This window comes from Perognathus longimembris, chromosome 21 (assembly GCF_023159225.1).
Source record: "Perognathus longimembris pacificus isolate PPM17 chromosome 21, ASM2315922v1, whole genome shotgun sequence".
Classification (NCBI taxonomy): Eukaryota; Metazoa; Chordata; class Mammalia; order Rodentia; family Heteromyidae; genus Perognathus; species Perognathus longimembris.
Genome location: NC_063181.1, coordinates 5,819,033 through 5,836,015, shown reverse-complemented (window position 1 = coordinate 5,836,015; position 16,983 = coordinate 5,819,033). Strand labels below are relative to the sequence as shown.

General features: G+C 53.2%; 1 protein-coding gene across 1 annotated transcript; it reads right to left on the bottom strand.

Annotated features, from left to right (window-relative positions):
* Positions 1-470: 470 nt before the first annotated feature.
* Chrna2 (cholinergic receptor nicotinic alpha 2 subunit) lies at positions 471-13,716 on the bottom strand. Its single transcript, XM_048330839.1, has 8 exons — positions 13,665-13,716; positions 11,825-11,998; positions 7,497-7,690; positions 5,799-5,950; positions 5,388-5,432; positions 5,014-5,123; positions 1,243-2,326; positions 471-871 (listed from the first exon to the last, which is right to left on the bottom strand). Exons 3-8 carry the CDS (start codon positions 7,555-7,557, stop codon positions 746-748), a joined length of 1,578 nt encoding a protein of 525 aa, XP_048186796.1. The 5' UTR covers positions 7,558-7,690; positions 11,825-11,998; positions 13,665-13,716; the 3' UTR covers positions 471-745.
* Between the last annotated feature and the right edge of the window lie 3,267 nt (positions 13,717-16,983).

Genomic DNA, 16,983 nt, shown 5'->3' with positions numbered 1-16,983 from the left:
TGGGGGTTCAGAAAGAGGGACCCTAAGACTGAAAGAAACTGGAAGCTCTCCCAGCTCTGCTTCCTGCCCGGGAATCTCCACACTGCCTGGGGAGCCCAAGGCCCAGCTCTGTGAGCTGAGGTCCGCCATCAGCAGGTGGACGGGAGGGAAGTCAGGAGAGGCCCAGTCCTCTGGGGGCGCCCTACCCCGGCCTGGGTACATGGCAGGGCCTGGGGAAGGACAGACTAGAAGGGAACCTTCCTGAAGCAGTCTCAGGCCCCCAGCCACCCAGCTCGACCCATTCCCCCCTCAGAATCAATCCATGTCCATGTGCTGGTCCCCTCGCCAGTGACAAGTGAAAAGCATAGGTGCAGTCCCTGCCCAGACACCCTCTTTCTCCCCCACACTCCCCCTCTTGAGGTTATATTTGCTTCCTTTCTGTTTGGGGCTTCACCCCTGCCTCCTTCCCCCAACCCTTCTGTCATTTAGATTCCTTTTTGTTTCTTCAGAGACATCTAAGTATTCCATACCACCATACTGGAATCTGTGTTATAAATTCCTTCATCTTTCCTGGTTCCTCAGCATCTAACATAGGGCTCTCTGGTCAGTAGTCTCCGGACTCTATGCAGAAAATCAAGGCAAGAAAGCCTGGATGACTGGACCCGTTTAGGGCTCCGCAGGCAGATGATGTTGACTTGTAGGGGTACCCCAGAGGCGGCGCAGTGAAAGATGAAAGATGACACTTGCAAGACGGAGGGACATGAGGTCAGATCATTCCAGCCAAGAACGGAGGAAGAAAGAGCCCAACTGTTCCTAGGAAGGAGACGATGATAAACAACCAGAGGAATATCCTGTCGATGACCATGGCCACATACTTCCAGTCTTCCTTCACCTGCAAGTAGAAATGAGCTCAAGGTCACAGAGGCCCGGCCTGGTGGAGAGGAAGTCCCTCCCACGCCCCACCTCTCGGGATGAGAGCAGGGCCTGGTGGAGAGGAAGTCCCGCCCTCGCCCCACCTCTGGGGATGACAGCAGGCCCTCTTCCTGGCAAGAGGAAGGCATGGCGTGGGCCGAGCCAAGGGCAATCTCTGCGTCGTGGTATTCCGCCCCTAGCCAGTCAGAGCTGCCAGAGTCCAGGCTGCCCAGAGCCATGACCGAGGCGAACAGAGACCGGGCTGGTCCAAGCGAATGCCTCGGGGTGACATGTGCCCTGCTAAGGGGGCAGAGCCGCCCGGGGAGGACCCCCTCACCCTGCCCAACACACCATCGAGTCGGCATCCTCCGCCCGCAGGTGGTCAGCAATGTAGTGCATGCCTTCCAGTGCCTCGCGAATCTGAGGTGACAGGAAGAGCTCACCGGCTGGGGGGGACACGGCCTCGGCCTCGGGCCCCGGCACTCCCATGTGCAGGCCCTCGTGCGAGTAGAGGATCCCCATCGAGGGGGGTGGGAAGCCCGCACACGCCCATCTGTCCTCCTCCTCCTCCTCCTCCTCCTCCTCCTCCTCCTCCTCCTCCTCCTCCTCCTCCTCCTCCTCCTCCTCCTCCTCCTCCGTCTCTTCCCTCTCGTCCGCATCCACGTCGCTCTCCAGCCAGTGATAGGAAGGCCTGAGCTTCGGGTCCCGGGGCTGCGGGATCTCCGCCGCGGGTGGGGGCCGGCCCATGAGCAGCCAGCGGGGCAGGCGGCCGAGCAGCGCCCCCCGCACCCAGCCCGGCATGGTGTGGGTGCTGGGCGAGCGGTGGTGCACGTTGAGCACGAAGACGGTGACGACGATGGAGAGGGTGACGAAGACCATGGTGAAGAGCAGGTACTCGCCGATGAGCGGGATGACGAGCGAGGTGGACGGGATGATCTCGGTGATGAGCAGCAGGAAGACGGTGAGCGAGAGCAGCACGGAGATGCAGAGCGTGACCTTCTCGCCGCACTCGGAGGGCAGGTAGAACACCAGCACGGTGAGGCACGAGATGAGCAGGCAGGGCACGATGAGGTTGACGGTGTAGAAGAGCGGCAGGCGGCGGATGACGAAGGCGTACGTGATGTCGGGGTAGATCTCCGCGCAGCAGTCGTACTTCTTGCTGTTGTAGGTGCCCGTGGCGTTGACGATGGCCCACTCGCCGCTCTCCCAGTAGTCCTTCAGGTCCACCGTCTGCTCCATCTGCTCCAGGTCGATCTTGGCCTTGTCGTAGGTCCAGGAGCCGAACTTCATCTTGCAGTTCTGCTGGTCGAAGGGGAAGAAGGTGACGTCGATGCTGCAGGAGCTCTTGTAGATGGCCGGCGGCACCCAGTGCACGGTGCCCGTGGAGAAGAGGTGGGCCTTGGTCATGTGGGTCACCGTAAACTCTCCGTCTGCACTGGAGAGAGGACACGAGCTGGGGGGTCAGCACACGGGGCACCCCCACCCCCGAGTCAGCTGTCGGCCGGCCAGCCGTGCACCTCCTGCAAACGTATAGATCTGTACCAGCAGTCGGGCTGGCGTGGAAATCAGATCTGCACTCCTGTTAGCAGCCATGTGAAGCCACAATGTATAGAAGTAGTTTGGTGGTTTCATTTTATTTCCTTTGTTCTTTCTGGCAATACTGGAAGTTGAACGGCTCAGGGTCTCAAACTTAACTAACAGCCACACTCTAGCCCTTTGGGATTGGGTTCTGTTGTGTTTTGTGTTTTGTTTTTGTTTTTGTTTTTGTTTTGTTTTCCAAATGGGGTCTCAAGCTAACTCTCTTCTCAGTAGCTGGGACCACAGGCTTGCACACACACACACACACACACACACACACACACACACACAGAGAGAGAGAGAGAGAGAGCTATTCATTTAGTATTCTAGAAGGATCCATTTTCAGTGCATTTTTCCCTTGATAACCAATGGTGAGTCAGCTCCCAAGTGGAGAATTGTGGCTTTTCCTCCTGGATCTTTTGTCCCTTGCTCAGAAGAGACCTAAGGTTTGGCTGGTAGAGTCCATGCCGTTACCATGTGGTTTTGAGCCAGCCTCATCCGTCAGGACAAGGGCTCTACCTGAGGCCTGTGAGACAGGACCCTTGCCCTGAGGAACCTCAAGGGAAGGAGGCACATTTACCAAGGGTTTCGCCACAGAGAGGCACTCTGACCACACCTTGAGGGCATTTAGAGTGCTCTTCCGGCCTCATCATGGCTGAGGCCTTGACCATCATGGGAAGGTTTGGTGGGGAGCTGCAAAGACAGTACAGCAGCAGAAGGTCTCAGAGGAGCAAGGAACAGGACCTCCAGGGCGCACGGGGGCTGGCTAGGCAGGACATGACTTGTGGTGGTGGAGAGGAAGCTGATCATGCTAGGGGACTCAGTATCCAGCATTCTACAAGGACAGTGGAACAATGACAGCCTACCAGGCAGGACTTCCAGAAAGCCCGAGTCCCTGATTCCCCTGGTGGTGATGCACCTCAGGCTTTAAGCTCCATTCCTTCCCACCCAGCACCCTAAGTCCTGGGATTCAGAATTCACAGGAGGAGAGAAAATTCTTTCCCATGCAGTAGCTCAAGGCTGACTACACACAGGAGCTGTGAAGGAGAGTGGCAGGCATATCAAGCAAAAGTTTAAACTTTGAGAAGAGCCAAGTGTGGTGGTCCAGGTCTATAATTCCAGAACTCAAAAGGCTGAGGTAGGAGGATTGTGAATTCGAAGCCTGCCTGAGCTATTTAAAGGGATGCTATCTTAATATGAATAGAGTTCAATTAATTAAAAAGCACTTGGTAATTTTATACAGTCACCATTAGATGGCAACATATTCCCATATCAGGGAGGAACAGTGCTATTTTGTTGATCTCTGAGTATAATTTGGAGGCTGTCCAGAGACCTTTTGCAAATGCTTATAAGATTTTACTCCGGCCTTGGTCCTATCAGTATCTTCGCGTGATAGTCAAGTCACTCCGGACCCTTGGACTCTGTTTCTGACCTCTGTGTAGGAAGCAGAGGAACCTGGGTACAGAGACAGGGGAGGGGCCAGATTCTAACAACTCAGCAAACAGGAGGCTCCTGAGGTCTTCCACATGTCAGATAAGCTAGTGACACGTGGGTGTTTACCAGGATGGCTTGGGGGAAAGGTTCCTATCTGGAGACCAAAAGCAAAAAGTGAAAGCAGCCCCTCCTCTTTGTCTTATTGTTTAAAAATAACATTTCTACAGTTAGATCCTACGGGCTGGGTTTCTGTGCCCCGGTGCTTGCCACAGGCTCCCGTGCTCTGATGTTTTCCACAGGCCTGCGGGGGGTTGGGGGCACTGCTATCCAAAACCACCAACCTCAGGGCCTTTCGTTACCTATTCATACTCCAGATGTATAGGTATGTTCCCTACAGCTCTGCTCCAGAAAACATTTTTAGACATCTGTCACATCGTCTTTCAAATGGTAACTTCTTCACTTCTCAGAAGAACTGCCTGATGTCGGACACCAATGGAACTATAGATTTCCTTTCTTAACTTAAATATATATATATATATATATATATATCCATTTCTTCTGTCAAAATGCTAGTTTAACTAATGAGAGGATTCATTTTGCCCACGGAGACTCCCTTCCTGTCTTCTATGGGCTTCCGTTATGGTCCCTTTTGGTCTTATATACAAGGCAACTATCAAATAAAATGATTAAAGAGAAAGCAAGCCGAGTGGCTGCGTTACCGAAGGGTGTTGTTTGCCTGTCACCCTTCTCACCTCCCACCCTTAGCCGCTTTAGAGGGACAGTGCCATATCTTTGAAAGGACATCCAACCCTGGACCATCCTTGGTCCGCAAGTACCCCGCCGGATGCTGGTGTGGAGCCGGTGGTCAATGCACGCGGGTGTAGACAGAAGGCTCAGCAGGTTGGGGGGAGGGGAGCAAAGAGCTGAATACCAGAGGATGCCTCCCAGCCTGGAGGGGGCGGGCCCTGGGAGGGGCGGGGCCCTGGGAGGGGGCGGGGCCCTTGGGGCGGGGCCCTTTGGGGGGCGGGGCCCTGGGAGGCAGGGGGGGGGGGCGGGGGAGGGGACGGTCCCTCCTAGGCTTCTCCCTCGCAGACTCCCCAGGCTCCCTACTTGTTGTAGAGGACAATGTCGGGGATCCAGATCATCTCCGAAGGCACCCGGAGGGAGGTGATGTTGCCAAAGTCAGCGGGGTTCCAGCGCAGCTTGTAGTCATTCCACTCCTGCGGGTGGTAGGTGGGTGACGCGGGGCGCTCGTGGGGACCCCGGCAGCCAGCCCCACCCACCCACCCACTCTATACACCTTCAGGGTCTTCGCCTGGAGTCTCTAGCTGAGGAAGCCCCCCTGCACTCACAAGCACAGACGCCTGGGTGCAGTGCGCTCGGGCGTGCTTCCCCCGAGCCCGGTGCCCCCACGCCCAGCACACAGCGTTCTCTAGGGCTCCACCTCCCCACCCTGCCACGCCCCTGCAAGACAGGACCTTCACCTGCTTCAGCCACACGTTGGTGGTCATCATTTGGTTCTTTTCATCCTGGGCAGAAGTGGAGAGGAAGGGAGAACTATGAGAGTGGAGAGCTGGGCTAGAGGGCAAGGCGGGGGGTGATTTCAGGGCCCACCCCCGGGAGGACTCTCTTCTGTAATCCCCAACATCCCCAGCCCTGTCGTGGACCCTCAGATTCTTCAGGGTCACCCTGGGGCCTCTGGGTGAGTGTTTAGGGAACCGGTGTGTGGGAGAGGCTCTGGAAATAAGAGAAGCAGGGCCGCCCAGGAAGAGCAGGCCGGGGTCCATGCCGTAGCTGAGGTGAGCGGAGGCCGGGGTGGGGGTGGGGGACTCCAGAGAAGGGCTGGGTGAGCTGGGGGCTGATCCAAGGGGAGTGGGGTGAAAGGACAGGGGTACCACATCAATGAGCTGAGCGATGGACAGTCCAAAGCGCACAATGACCACATCGGAAGTGTTGGGCACGGGCCTCGCCCAACGGTTGTAGCCTCCAAAGAGGTGTTTGAAGAGGCGGTCCTCGGCCAGGGTGTGGGGGCCTTGCTGTGCCAACACTGCGGGGGCAGGGGGAGAAGAAGGGGGGTCTCCATGAGACCGGGGGAGCTGGGCGCATGGGTTTGCCTCCACCTTCTGTCAAAGCAGAGGGGCCCACCCTTCGCTTGGCTCATCTGTCCATGGGAGCCGTGGGTTCAAACCCCATCTCAAGCCCTTGTTGGGCTTCACCGTCGTGATGTCTGCCAGAGCAGAAGGCCGCACGGAGAACGCCCCACGGGGCGCGCGTGCTGAACGGCGCCACCTCCGCCGTGTTAGGAAGTGTGACCATTCAGTGTTCAGCCGTGCCGCCCCGGGGGAGAAGGGCATTCAGAGGAGAGCCTGGATTCAGTCCAGACCTGGAGAGCCCCAAGGGAGGACAGGAGTGTGGGGAGACGGCTGGTCTCTGAGGGGCGCCCTGCAGGAAGAGGGGCTTCACCTTCTAAGGTGGCGAGCAGATCTCCTCCCACCCACCCACCCACGTGCCACACAGACCACCGGGGTAGCCAGGAAATCATCCCGCAAGCATCCACACCCCCCCCCCATTCCAGGCCACTTCACCGCTGAGCAAGTGACAAACTACAGTGCAAAAACTCCCCAGACGCAGCAGCACCCGTGGAACAGGCCGTGTGGCCGTGGCAAAAGCCTCCGTGTACATCCGAGTGCCTGCCACGGCCCCCCGTGCTGACCACGGGCGTCAGTCTGCTCCCCCCTCACCCCCCGCCCCCCCCACCACAGGAGCCCCGCACAGAACAGCAGGCAGACAACGAACTAGCCCTGAGGCTTGGGACATTCACGCCGACAGAGCTGTGGATGTCAGAGCCGTGACAGGGCGTCCCCCTCCCTAGAGAAGCAGCCATCCCACCAATGACCTCACAAGTCCCCTGCAGCCTTGACCGCGGCCGGGAGTCCATCCCAGGTTCTGGTTGGGGATTCATCTTGGCCTTAAGGGGGGAAGGGCGAGGAGAGCGCTCCAAGACGCCGCCCTTCCCCCAGCCCTGGGGCAGTGTGGAACTGAGCCACACCTATCTCCTTCTGGGTCCGGAACCAGAAGGGGTAGCTTTGAGACCATCCCCCACCTTGCGCCAGCGAGCACGTGGGCTCTCCTTACGTGGGCTTTGCCCAGAGGGCGGTACTATGGGAAGTGACGTTAGCCCATGAGGGAGGTCCTTGGGAGCTGCTCTTGGATGGACAAGCTCGCCAGCCTATCGCCAGCCCCTGCTCAATCCTCGTCATCATCACTATATTACTGTGAGCCCCTCCCGATTAAACCGGATGACTCTCCGAAGCGTCTCCGAGATCCGTGTGCGCCTGGCTTCCTTGGTGGGTAAGGAGGGAGGAAAAGGGGACCTCGTTCGGCCACGTGCACCTTAGGCTTGGCCGTGTCCCTTCGCTCCACCTTGGCTGCCCGCTGGTCGGGTGCCCAAGGGAGAGGGTGAAAAGGGGAGCACTGATAAGGGAGTAAGCTTAGCATCCCCGCACCAGGGGAGGTGAATCTAGCCCGGCAGGTTCTCACGGAGTCAGTGAGTCCCGCCCGGGAGATGAAGTCGTAGGAATGGTTCCACTCACCTGCAGGTATCACAAGTAGCCACAGCACCAGGGACTGGAGTGCAGGACAGAAAGGGGCCATGGCTTCAGAGGGGACTGGCTTCCTCCGGATACCAGAAAGAGGCAGGCCGTGCCCTTGGCAGCCTCAAGGAGCTGGCCTGCCAGGGAAGGGCTGCCACTGGACCCTGAGGGGCTCCGTCTTCTCCCTGCTGCCCCTGTGTGAGCCCAGAAAGGGCGCTTAGGCTCCGCATATGACACACAGCTGTCTGTTTTTCATCCTGCAGAGAGGTGGGAAAGAGGAGCAGGTAGCCCTGCCGGGCCTGCAGGGAGAGCAACCTGGCCCACCCAGGGAACCGCAGCTCCCTCTTCTACCCAGGGGGGCTCTGACGACCAGACAGCGGGCACTGGTGCGCCCGTCACTCTGGCCTTCATGTCCCAAACTGTGAAACGCGGATAATCACACCAGGAGAAAACAGGGTCGCACATAGCCAGAAAGTGCAAACACCCAATTGTCCATCCACCGATGACTAGATGAAGAAAAGGCACCTCCAAATGATGGAAGGTATTCATCCTTAAAAGGGGACAAAGTGTTGACACGTCCTGAATGGATGGACCTTGAACACACTGTGCTAAGTGAGAGAAGCCAGTCACAAACAGCCCCTCTGCGGGCTGGAGGCAGGAGGTGGATCAGTGAGGAGCTGGGTAGGGGCAGGGAAGGCAGGAGTGGGGAGTGACTACTAATGGCCTTGTGGTAATAAAAAAAATTACCTTAAGTATGTAGCAATCTGGTTGCACAATTCTATAGATAATCCACAATTTACCCAACTGCCTGTTTCTAACGATGAATTTATAATGTGTAGATAATCTCAAAATCTGTTGCACTAAAAGAGTGAATACCTCCTGGATTAGTAAGAAGTAGCCCTTTGTTTGGCTGAGGAATGGCGTGTGCAGAGCACAGAGTGCTGCTATGGAAAGTCCTGGAATGTTTCTGTTTGGTGCACCTACATTTGACCAATTTCCTACCACATGCTTGCACTCACTACTGGAGATATATATGTGTGTATATATATATATATATATATATATATATATATATATATATATATATATATATAGCAGGCATCATTACCTGCTGTGTGTTTTATATGCCCTCTCCGGTTTCCTTCCTTCCTTCCTTTATTCCATCCTTTCTTCCTTTCTTCTTTCCTTCCTTCCTTCCTCTCTTCCTGTCTTTCTTTCTTCCTCTTCCCCCTTCTCTCTCTCTCTTTCTTTCTTTTCTTTCTTTCTATCAGTTGTGGATCTTGAACTCCAGGCTAGGGTGCTATCCCTGAGCTTTTGTGTTCAAGGCTGGCTCTACCACTTTGGGTCAACTTCACTTCCAGTTTTCTGGTCATTAATTGAAGCGCCTCACAGCCTTTCCTGCCTGGGCTGGCTTCAGACCATGATCTTCAGATCTCAGCCTCCTGAGTAGCTAGGATTACAGGCATGAACCACTGGTGCCTGGCTTTGCCCTCTCTAATTTCATAAGTGAGGGACCACCTAGAATTCACATAAACTTTAACCTGTGTTGCCCCATCTGAATGGTATCCAGTAGTCTGTCAACTATAGGAAGGGGAAACAGCCCATACTCATTGACAGTCGTGGTTCCACAACAGGCGGAGTATCAAATGGTGGGAAATTGCTCAGACCGAGAAAGAACATTCTGGCACATATTACAGTAGGTATGAACCTTGAGGACATTACACTAAACCAGACACGAAAGGCCCAAGCTGTATAAATCCGCTTACTTGAGGCACCTGGAGTTACCAAAGAGACAGAAAGTAGAATTGGGGCTGCCAGAGGCTAGATGGAGGGTTAAAGAGTTCGTGTTTGGGGCTGGGAATATGGCCTAGTGGCCCTGGATTCCATTCCCCAGCACCACATATATAGAAAATGGCCAGAAGTGGCGCTGTGGCTCAAGCGGCAGAGTGCTAGCCTTGAGCAAAAAAGAAGCCAGGGACAGTGCTCAGGCCCTGAGTCCAAGGCCCAGGACTGGCAAAAAAAAACAAAAAAACAAAACAAAAAAAAACGAAAAAGAGTTCTTGTTTAATGTGCCGTTTCAACTTGGAAAGAAGAGAAGGTTCTGGAGATGGATGGTGGTGATGGTCACACGGCCATGTGATATACACTTGGATGAGAGTGTTGTGAGTCATATCCTAACAGTAAAAACTAGGGCCCTGTGTTCATCTGGAATCTGGCTAGCTGAGGCATTGGGGAGCTGCCTGAGGCATCAAAACCAGAGCAGAGGCAGAGAGGCTTCTGAACAAACAAGAATTGCTGTTGTGAGTTTGCTCCCGGAAGGCGAAGCCTGGGTCCTGGTGCCCTTGACGGTCCGGTGGCAAGCCCAGCTGTGGCTCAGGATGGGTGTTCTAGGGGAACGTGCCCAAAGGGGTTGGGGGTGCTCCGGAGAGTCGTGGAGGGAGACCAACGCAGGCCATTGGGTTTAGGGGGCAAGACCACCGGGACTATTTGTCCTTATAAACATCCGCCCATTTATCCTAGCACTAGCTCCTCCTTCTCCAAGGCCAACAGTGTGCCAGGTGATTGTGTCAGAGAACTGAGCTACTTGGCCCTGAGGGAGAACTGGGAACAAAGGAAGATCTAATCTAGATTAATTAGATCTAATCCAGTCGAATCATTCACCCTCCTCCTTCAGCCAGGTACAACTTCGTTCACTGGTTTCCAAGGTCACAGCGCTACCATTATAGCTCCTCGCCCCTATTTTATGCCCTCTGCCCCAGAGGACTGCCAGGGCCCTGCGCCCCCTGGATTTGCCTATGATTATCGCTACCGCACCTCCACGCTCGCCACCATCTGGGAGTTTTGTTTGCTGGTTCCGAAAACAGAGTCATAGACGCAATTCCTCGTGGCATCACAACTCACTATCCTGTTTTTATATGAAAGTAGGAGTCAGGGCTGGATAAGAGCAGGGAGGGAGCTCCAGAGTTAGGATTGATTTCACCTTTCAGCTCAGTACATTAAACACAAGAAAGATGTTTCCGCATTAATGAGAACAGGGATCGAGCGTGCTGAAGTTGCATCGTTTAGAGACGGAGGACGAGGTCCTGACTCTGTGGGAGGAGGTGCGAATGAGAAGCAGTCCCCCTCAGACAAAAACGAGACCCCACAAGATGCCTCTGATTTACATCTTTTCTAATTAGCCCACTATGATCATTTCATCAATTTGTCACCGGAAACCCAAAGAGAAATGGTTCCAGGTAATTGGCAGTAATCAGACTATCCTCCACCTCTGGTTTCAGCGGTATTTAAAGAGAACGAGCTCTGAATTCTGATCTACTATATGACTAGCCAGCAATGGATGGTGTCCAGTCTAGGGAAGTGGGGTGCACAGACAAGCCCATGTGAGAACAATAACCTTGTAACCCACTCAGACATGAGCACCCCCATTGCACTGATGGCCACGAGTCCAATGTCCCCCACTCCATGAGCTCTTGGGGGCATCTCTCGCTCACCCGAATCCTGGTTCCATTAAAGCTTTGCCCTTTGTCCCTTCCCTGTCCCTCCTCCTGCTTCAGCTGTCTGCGAACTTCTCACCCGCCAGGCTGCATGCAAATCTTTGCACCAGCACCATCTTCTCAGCAGAGTCCGCTCCGATTCTATCCAAGCCCCAAGCAAGCAGGGGAGCCCCAGCTCTGGCATTAACAGTCCACACGCCACTCCCTAAGAAGCCCCTGGAACTGAGGAACCGAGGAGATGAGGCTGTCTCTCCTTCCAAGCAGCAGTCACTGGGTTAGGAGAAGCACTTTAGGGGGCAGCATGTACCTCAGCAGCTCTGCTCTGAGACTTGATCCTCATGGGACCCGAATGCCAAGGTCGAGTGGATCTCAAAGGTCATGTGAACGCCACACCAGCCATGTGAGCGTCTTTTCCCTCAAGCCCCAGCCGCCAGCCAGCCAGCGACGGAGAACTTGCTCCCTCCAAGTTAGTAAATACCTCCCGGGTCTCCTAGGCTCACTCACTGAAGCGTTCCACTTACCGAATCAGCTCCTAAAATGAGCAAACCAGAGGATGGCAGTAACGAAGACGTAGGTGCAGAGGCCGTACCAGGAAGCCCCTACTTCTGAGACTGAAATATCACAGAAGCTCAGAGGGGTTTTACTTACATGGCTCTGAAGAGTCCCCGCAGGGACGGAACAGGGGAGAAAATTCTCCCCAGACCAGGTGACTTCCAGCATTCTGACACAGCCCCCTCCAAAGTAATCACACATGGCTAGGATTCCTCTGCACAGGTCCACACTCTCCCCACACGCCGAACACCCTGGTACAAGCCCCAGAAGCACCAGGCTTACCTGCAGTCACGGAAGAAGTTGGGCCGCTCCACAAACACCCCGAACCAGCCTGCTCGGAGACCCAGGGAAGCCAGCAAAAGTCCCCTCAGGAATGGAGGGGCAGGTGCAGCGCCGGGTTTGTCCCTTCATTTCACGGTCAAGCAGACGCAGAACCGTGAGTGTCAAAGAAGAGCCCTGGGGGGACGATGGAGTCAGGCTGTCCGCTTCCTCTGGGGGCTGAGCGAGTTCTGCAGAGCGCTCACTTCTCCCGGAGCTGCCCAGTGTCCAGCTCAAGGAGCCAGACAGGACATCACACAGGTTCCTCCCAGGAGGGCATCCTGGAGAGTCCAGCACAAAGGCCCTGCAGGTGAAACTCAAGCCCTGCCCAGGAGGGGACACACAGACACCCCCCTTCCTCCTCCCCTCTCTCCCTCCCTGCCTCCCTGCCTCCCTCTCCCTTTCTTTCTCCCTCCTGCCTCTCTCTCTCTCTCTCTCTCTCTCTCTCTCTCTCTCTCACACACACACACACACACACACACACACACACACACACTGGAGGGGAAAGGGGAGGAGGAGCCTCTGACTATTCAGTCCGTGTGCAGCGGGGACAGTCACAGCTCCGGCTTCTCTGCCCAGCTCCTATGATGCCTGGCTTCCTGCCCTGAAGGACTCTGGGCTCCCTGAGCTCACCCCAGATGAGGCCCTCCTGGGTCTCACGTTTGTCTCTCCTACAGCAATGTGGGTTTAGCAAGGTCAGAATGAGGACAGGGTCCCGGGCCATCCGGCCTACAGGTCTCGCCTTCCCTTCTCCTCTCCAGGACCCGCCAGCAGGGGCCCCCAGGCCCTTCACGCTGCCTCCTGGTTTGGCCCCGGAACTGCCCCTCCCTCCATAGATTGCAGGTGGCCTTACTTCTATTTTCAAGAGAGATGAGACATTACACTCCAAGTCCATTGCCTGACCTCTTGTCTCTCTTTGTCTAGAATGACGCCAGGAGTCCTGAGCCTGGAGGCTGATGATCTGAATGACATCCTCATCACCTGCACCTCCGCTGGCCCCTCCTCTCAGCCTCTGAACAAGCCTCCTCTCCACCCTAAAAGCTTGCCTTCAGGTCCGCCTCATTTTCATATATACGTCCATATGGCACGGGTGGGAACATTTGCTAATAAGGAATAGTGAGGATCCGTGTTTTATGACTTTCTTTGTGCTTTATGTCCTCTTGTTTTCTTACACATTATTCCAATAATCTCACACGTGTGTGTAGAGGAACTCACTTGCTCCTTATCATCAGTGCAGGAAGCAGACAGCATTATTCCGGCACCTTCATACCTCTGAGGAGATGGAGGCACACGAAGTTTTAGAAACCGCACAGTTATTAGGAAGTCCAGGCCTAGGACCGTCCCTGTTTTTTTTTTTAAATTGTATTTCAGAGCTCACTACATAAGAGGGCAGAATTCTAAAACAAAATGATATGAAAATATATACCATAAAGCAGAAAAAAATAAACCCACAGTGTAGAAGAACAAAGGCTAAGAAACCTGAACGAGGAAGGAGAAGGGGTTGTGGGCAAGGGCCCGTGGGCCGAAGGGGGGGAGCTGAGACCTGGCATTACGGGGCCTTCTTCCTTCTGATGCCTGGGATCACTCATGTGTGTGCCTCAGCTCGCAAATTTTTAACATCAAATCCAGCAATAGAATGTCTGTATCACTGCCTGCTTGGTTATATACGCAAAAATGAAGTCGGAAGAAAGCACCAGGGGTTGCACCCACCACAATTCTTGATTGCAAGCCCTGGAAACCTATCGCCCGTGTGAAGTAGAAAATGATGTTGGTAAACAGATGGGTAGCTCTCAGCAGTACTTACAAAGCTAGACGGCGGATCTGCTTGGAGAACAGGAGCAAATGTAAGAAGCCTGGCTCTCGGTCCAATTAGCTGCACGGTGAACCCTGCGGCCCCTCTCGGCCCCGCTGGGTCCCGCTCCATCCAGCTCGGCCCAGTTAGCGTCCTGGTGCTGCAGAGTTGTGTGTGAAACCTCACAGGGTAGAAGGGACTGCTGTCACCAATGTCCCTGGAGATCAGCCATTCCTGCTGCTGCTGCTGCCGCCGCCACAGTTAATGCTCATCCAGCTCGGAGTCTTTGTGTCACGTCACCAGCTCCCCACACAAAGGTCAGGACAGATGAATGCCATTACCCGTGAACTAGACGGCAAGGAAGGTGCTGGAATCTGACATTGGGGCTTCTGTGTGGACAGTTGAGCTCTGTCACTTTCAAGGGGAGGGGGCATGTCCAGAATATTCGAAAGGAGTATAAATGTTGGGAAGTCCCCTCCCCCCCCAGTGTCTGGCTCCTAATATGAGTTGCATGCTCAGCCTCCCATAATCATGGTTTGAACAACCATTGCTTGCCGCTACTTGTTCTTATATTTGTAGCTGGGTTAAAACAAACAAACAAAAAAAAAAAAAACAAGTGTAAGTGCTTGGAGCTCACGCCTGTAATCCTAGCTACTGAGAAGACTGAGATCCGAGCCCTGAGGTTTGAAGCCAGTCCAGTCAGAAAAGTCAGTGAGCCTCTTAACCCCAATTAACCACCAAAGAACAGGAAAAATGAAGTGGCAACATTGTCCAACAAGAAATGCAAACATTTCCAGACTCACATAACTGTAACCCTTCTGTATATCACCTTTACAATAACACATTTTTAAAGGCAAAACATGTCAGGTAGAATGTGAGCTTAGCAAACGGTGAAGGCAACTTTAAGCTCAGTTCAAACACCTCCAGTAGGAAGACAAAGCGGTGTAATTCCCTTGCTATTTTCTGAGTAAATCAGAGTTTGGAAAGTTGGGCCAGGAAACCAAAGACTAATGGATAGGAATTTCAGGAAATGAACTCCCTAGGAGTTCATTACAAAGTCAGTCATCAACACCAGGTGTCATTTGTGAATTTTCACTATGGGCCAGATTTTGTGATTTCCTGAACTGCAGAAAACACACTCGATACATATTACAATGAGTAGGTATGAGGGTCGGGATTTATAAGTGAAGAAATGCTATTTAGTTCTCCCAGCCCAGCCAAAGGAGCTCCTATTTCTATCTTGGGCTGCAGAAAGCACGAGAGACCCATGGCTTAATCAGAAGAGAAGGCAGAGTGTGGTGCTGTCATTGAGACCTTTCCTCTCTGCCTAAGCAATTCAGTCCAGCCACGCACAGGTATCATAAAATATTCCAGATCACAGTGAGTTATTAGCTAACTGCTGTGGTATAAACAGAAGGCCTGTGTCACAGCATAACAACTTTCTCTTATTCAAAGGTGACTTCCACAGAAGGTGCAATTCTGTATTTCCTCATGTTTTAGTTTTTCTCCTCAAAAGGGAGATTTATGAAGTCTAGTCCCTGGAAGCCATGTTTTTTTCTTCTATGCTACTTATACAAACATACCTGTGTATTCATAAACAATGCCACTCAGAATTCAAATGCAGGAACAGAAACCACTGCAAATACTTCAAACCGAAAGAAAAGGATTCAAATACAAAAGACCAGGAATCTGGTCAGTCTTAAAATATGAAAACTGTCGTCTCTAGCCTGCGCCTTTAAGAAAGAAAGTGCCATGGAACTAGAAGCTGTTACCTCTGTCCTAGTCAACTGGGGCCCACTAGAACTTAGTTCAAAGCCCCTGAAGGGGAGCCAAGCTTCAGGAAGCAAGTCCACATTCTTTGGCCTGAGCAACCAATTGAGTGGGGACAGCACTTAGTGGAGGTGTGACGGCTTTCTATTAAGTAACAAATGTTTGAGTGAATCAACTTGTAAACCGAGAAGGTTTATTTTCCACTCAGACTGTTGGAAAACCATGTCTGGTTGACCCATTGCTTGTGCAGAGACATTTCACCATTGGTGGCCTTACAGAGCAAAGCCATTCATCTCTGCCAGGATGCAAGTGTGTGTGTGGGGGGAGGGGGGGAGAATGGCCCATCAGCACCCCTTTAAAGGGCATGCCCCTAAGGGCAGGAAGACCTCCCAGGAGGCCCCACCACCTCCAATGGTGTCCTGATGGGTGAGCTCTTCAACACATGGTCTCTGAGGGAACTTAGCCACACCAGCAGTCTGGAAGGAAGCCTGGAAGGAGCCAGGTGTGGGAGGTGGGAGGATAGCAAGAGATCCTCATTAGTCACCAATTTGAGAAGCCTACCCGACGTTCAAGGTTGTTAAATAAGAAGCTGGCTATGGAGAAAGGAGGGGGAAACTGGGAGAAAGCAAGGGAAGGGGTGACGCTGTCTAGAAAGAAATGTACGCATTACCTGATGGGCAACTACAACCCCTCTGTGCATCACATAATTATAATCCCATTTTTTAATTTATAATCCCATTTTTTAAAAAAAGCTAGGTATGTACATTTGGGAATTTTAAGGAAAGTCCATGTTCCAGACTTAAAAAATTCAATATAGGTCATAGTGCAATTTATTTTCTTTTGTTGAAAAGTCAACTTTAACTTTGAGACCACCAAATTCTTGAGAAGTCTGCCATTTTCTCTTGTAATATATGCCTCTATCCTTAAACCCAGATTAACCCCAGAGCCCCACCGGAAGTGCTCCTGAGCCTTTCTCTGGCCAAGTAGGAACACTGGGCCAAAGGGCAGGGTTTAATTGGTGGAACTGTCCTTCAAAGGCCAGGAGAGCCAACAATCTCAACACAGGCAACTTGCTCAGGGCCCTCTAGTATCTCACAGTTCCAGTGTTTCCAAGTGAGCCAAGTGTGGAAATCAATGATTAAAAACAAACCTCACCCAGTTGTAAACAGATTTACACTATCGAGTAGAGTGTGTCAAAGGGGAAATCGATTCTAAGCCTTAAAAGACTGGGGTGTTGGGGGCTGTCACATTTTATTCTACAAGTACATTGTGCCTTGAAGGAGAGGACCTTCAGGAAAAGCAAGCTACACACTTACTAAATACACCAACCAGGACCCAATGCTAAGTGACAAAATGTATAGATACAAAAGCTTCTTTCTCTCTCTCCTCCCCTCCGCCTCTCCTGCCCATCCTGTCCCCTTCTCCCTTCTCTCCCAGTCCCCCGTCCCTGCCCCCCTCTACTGTCTGTCTGAGACTCCTGTGTCTCAGGCCTGCTTCCCTCCCTCCAGGACTGCTCAGGGGAGGTGAAGGTCTGGAAAGTTCGCTCTCCTGAGGGGAAGCT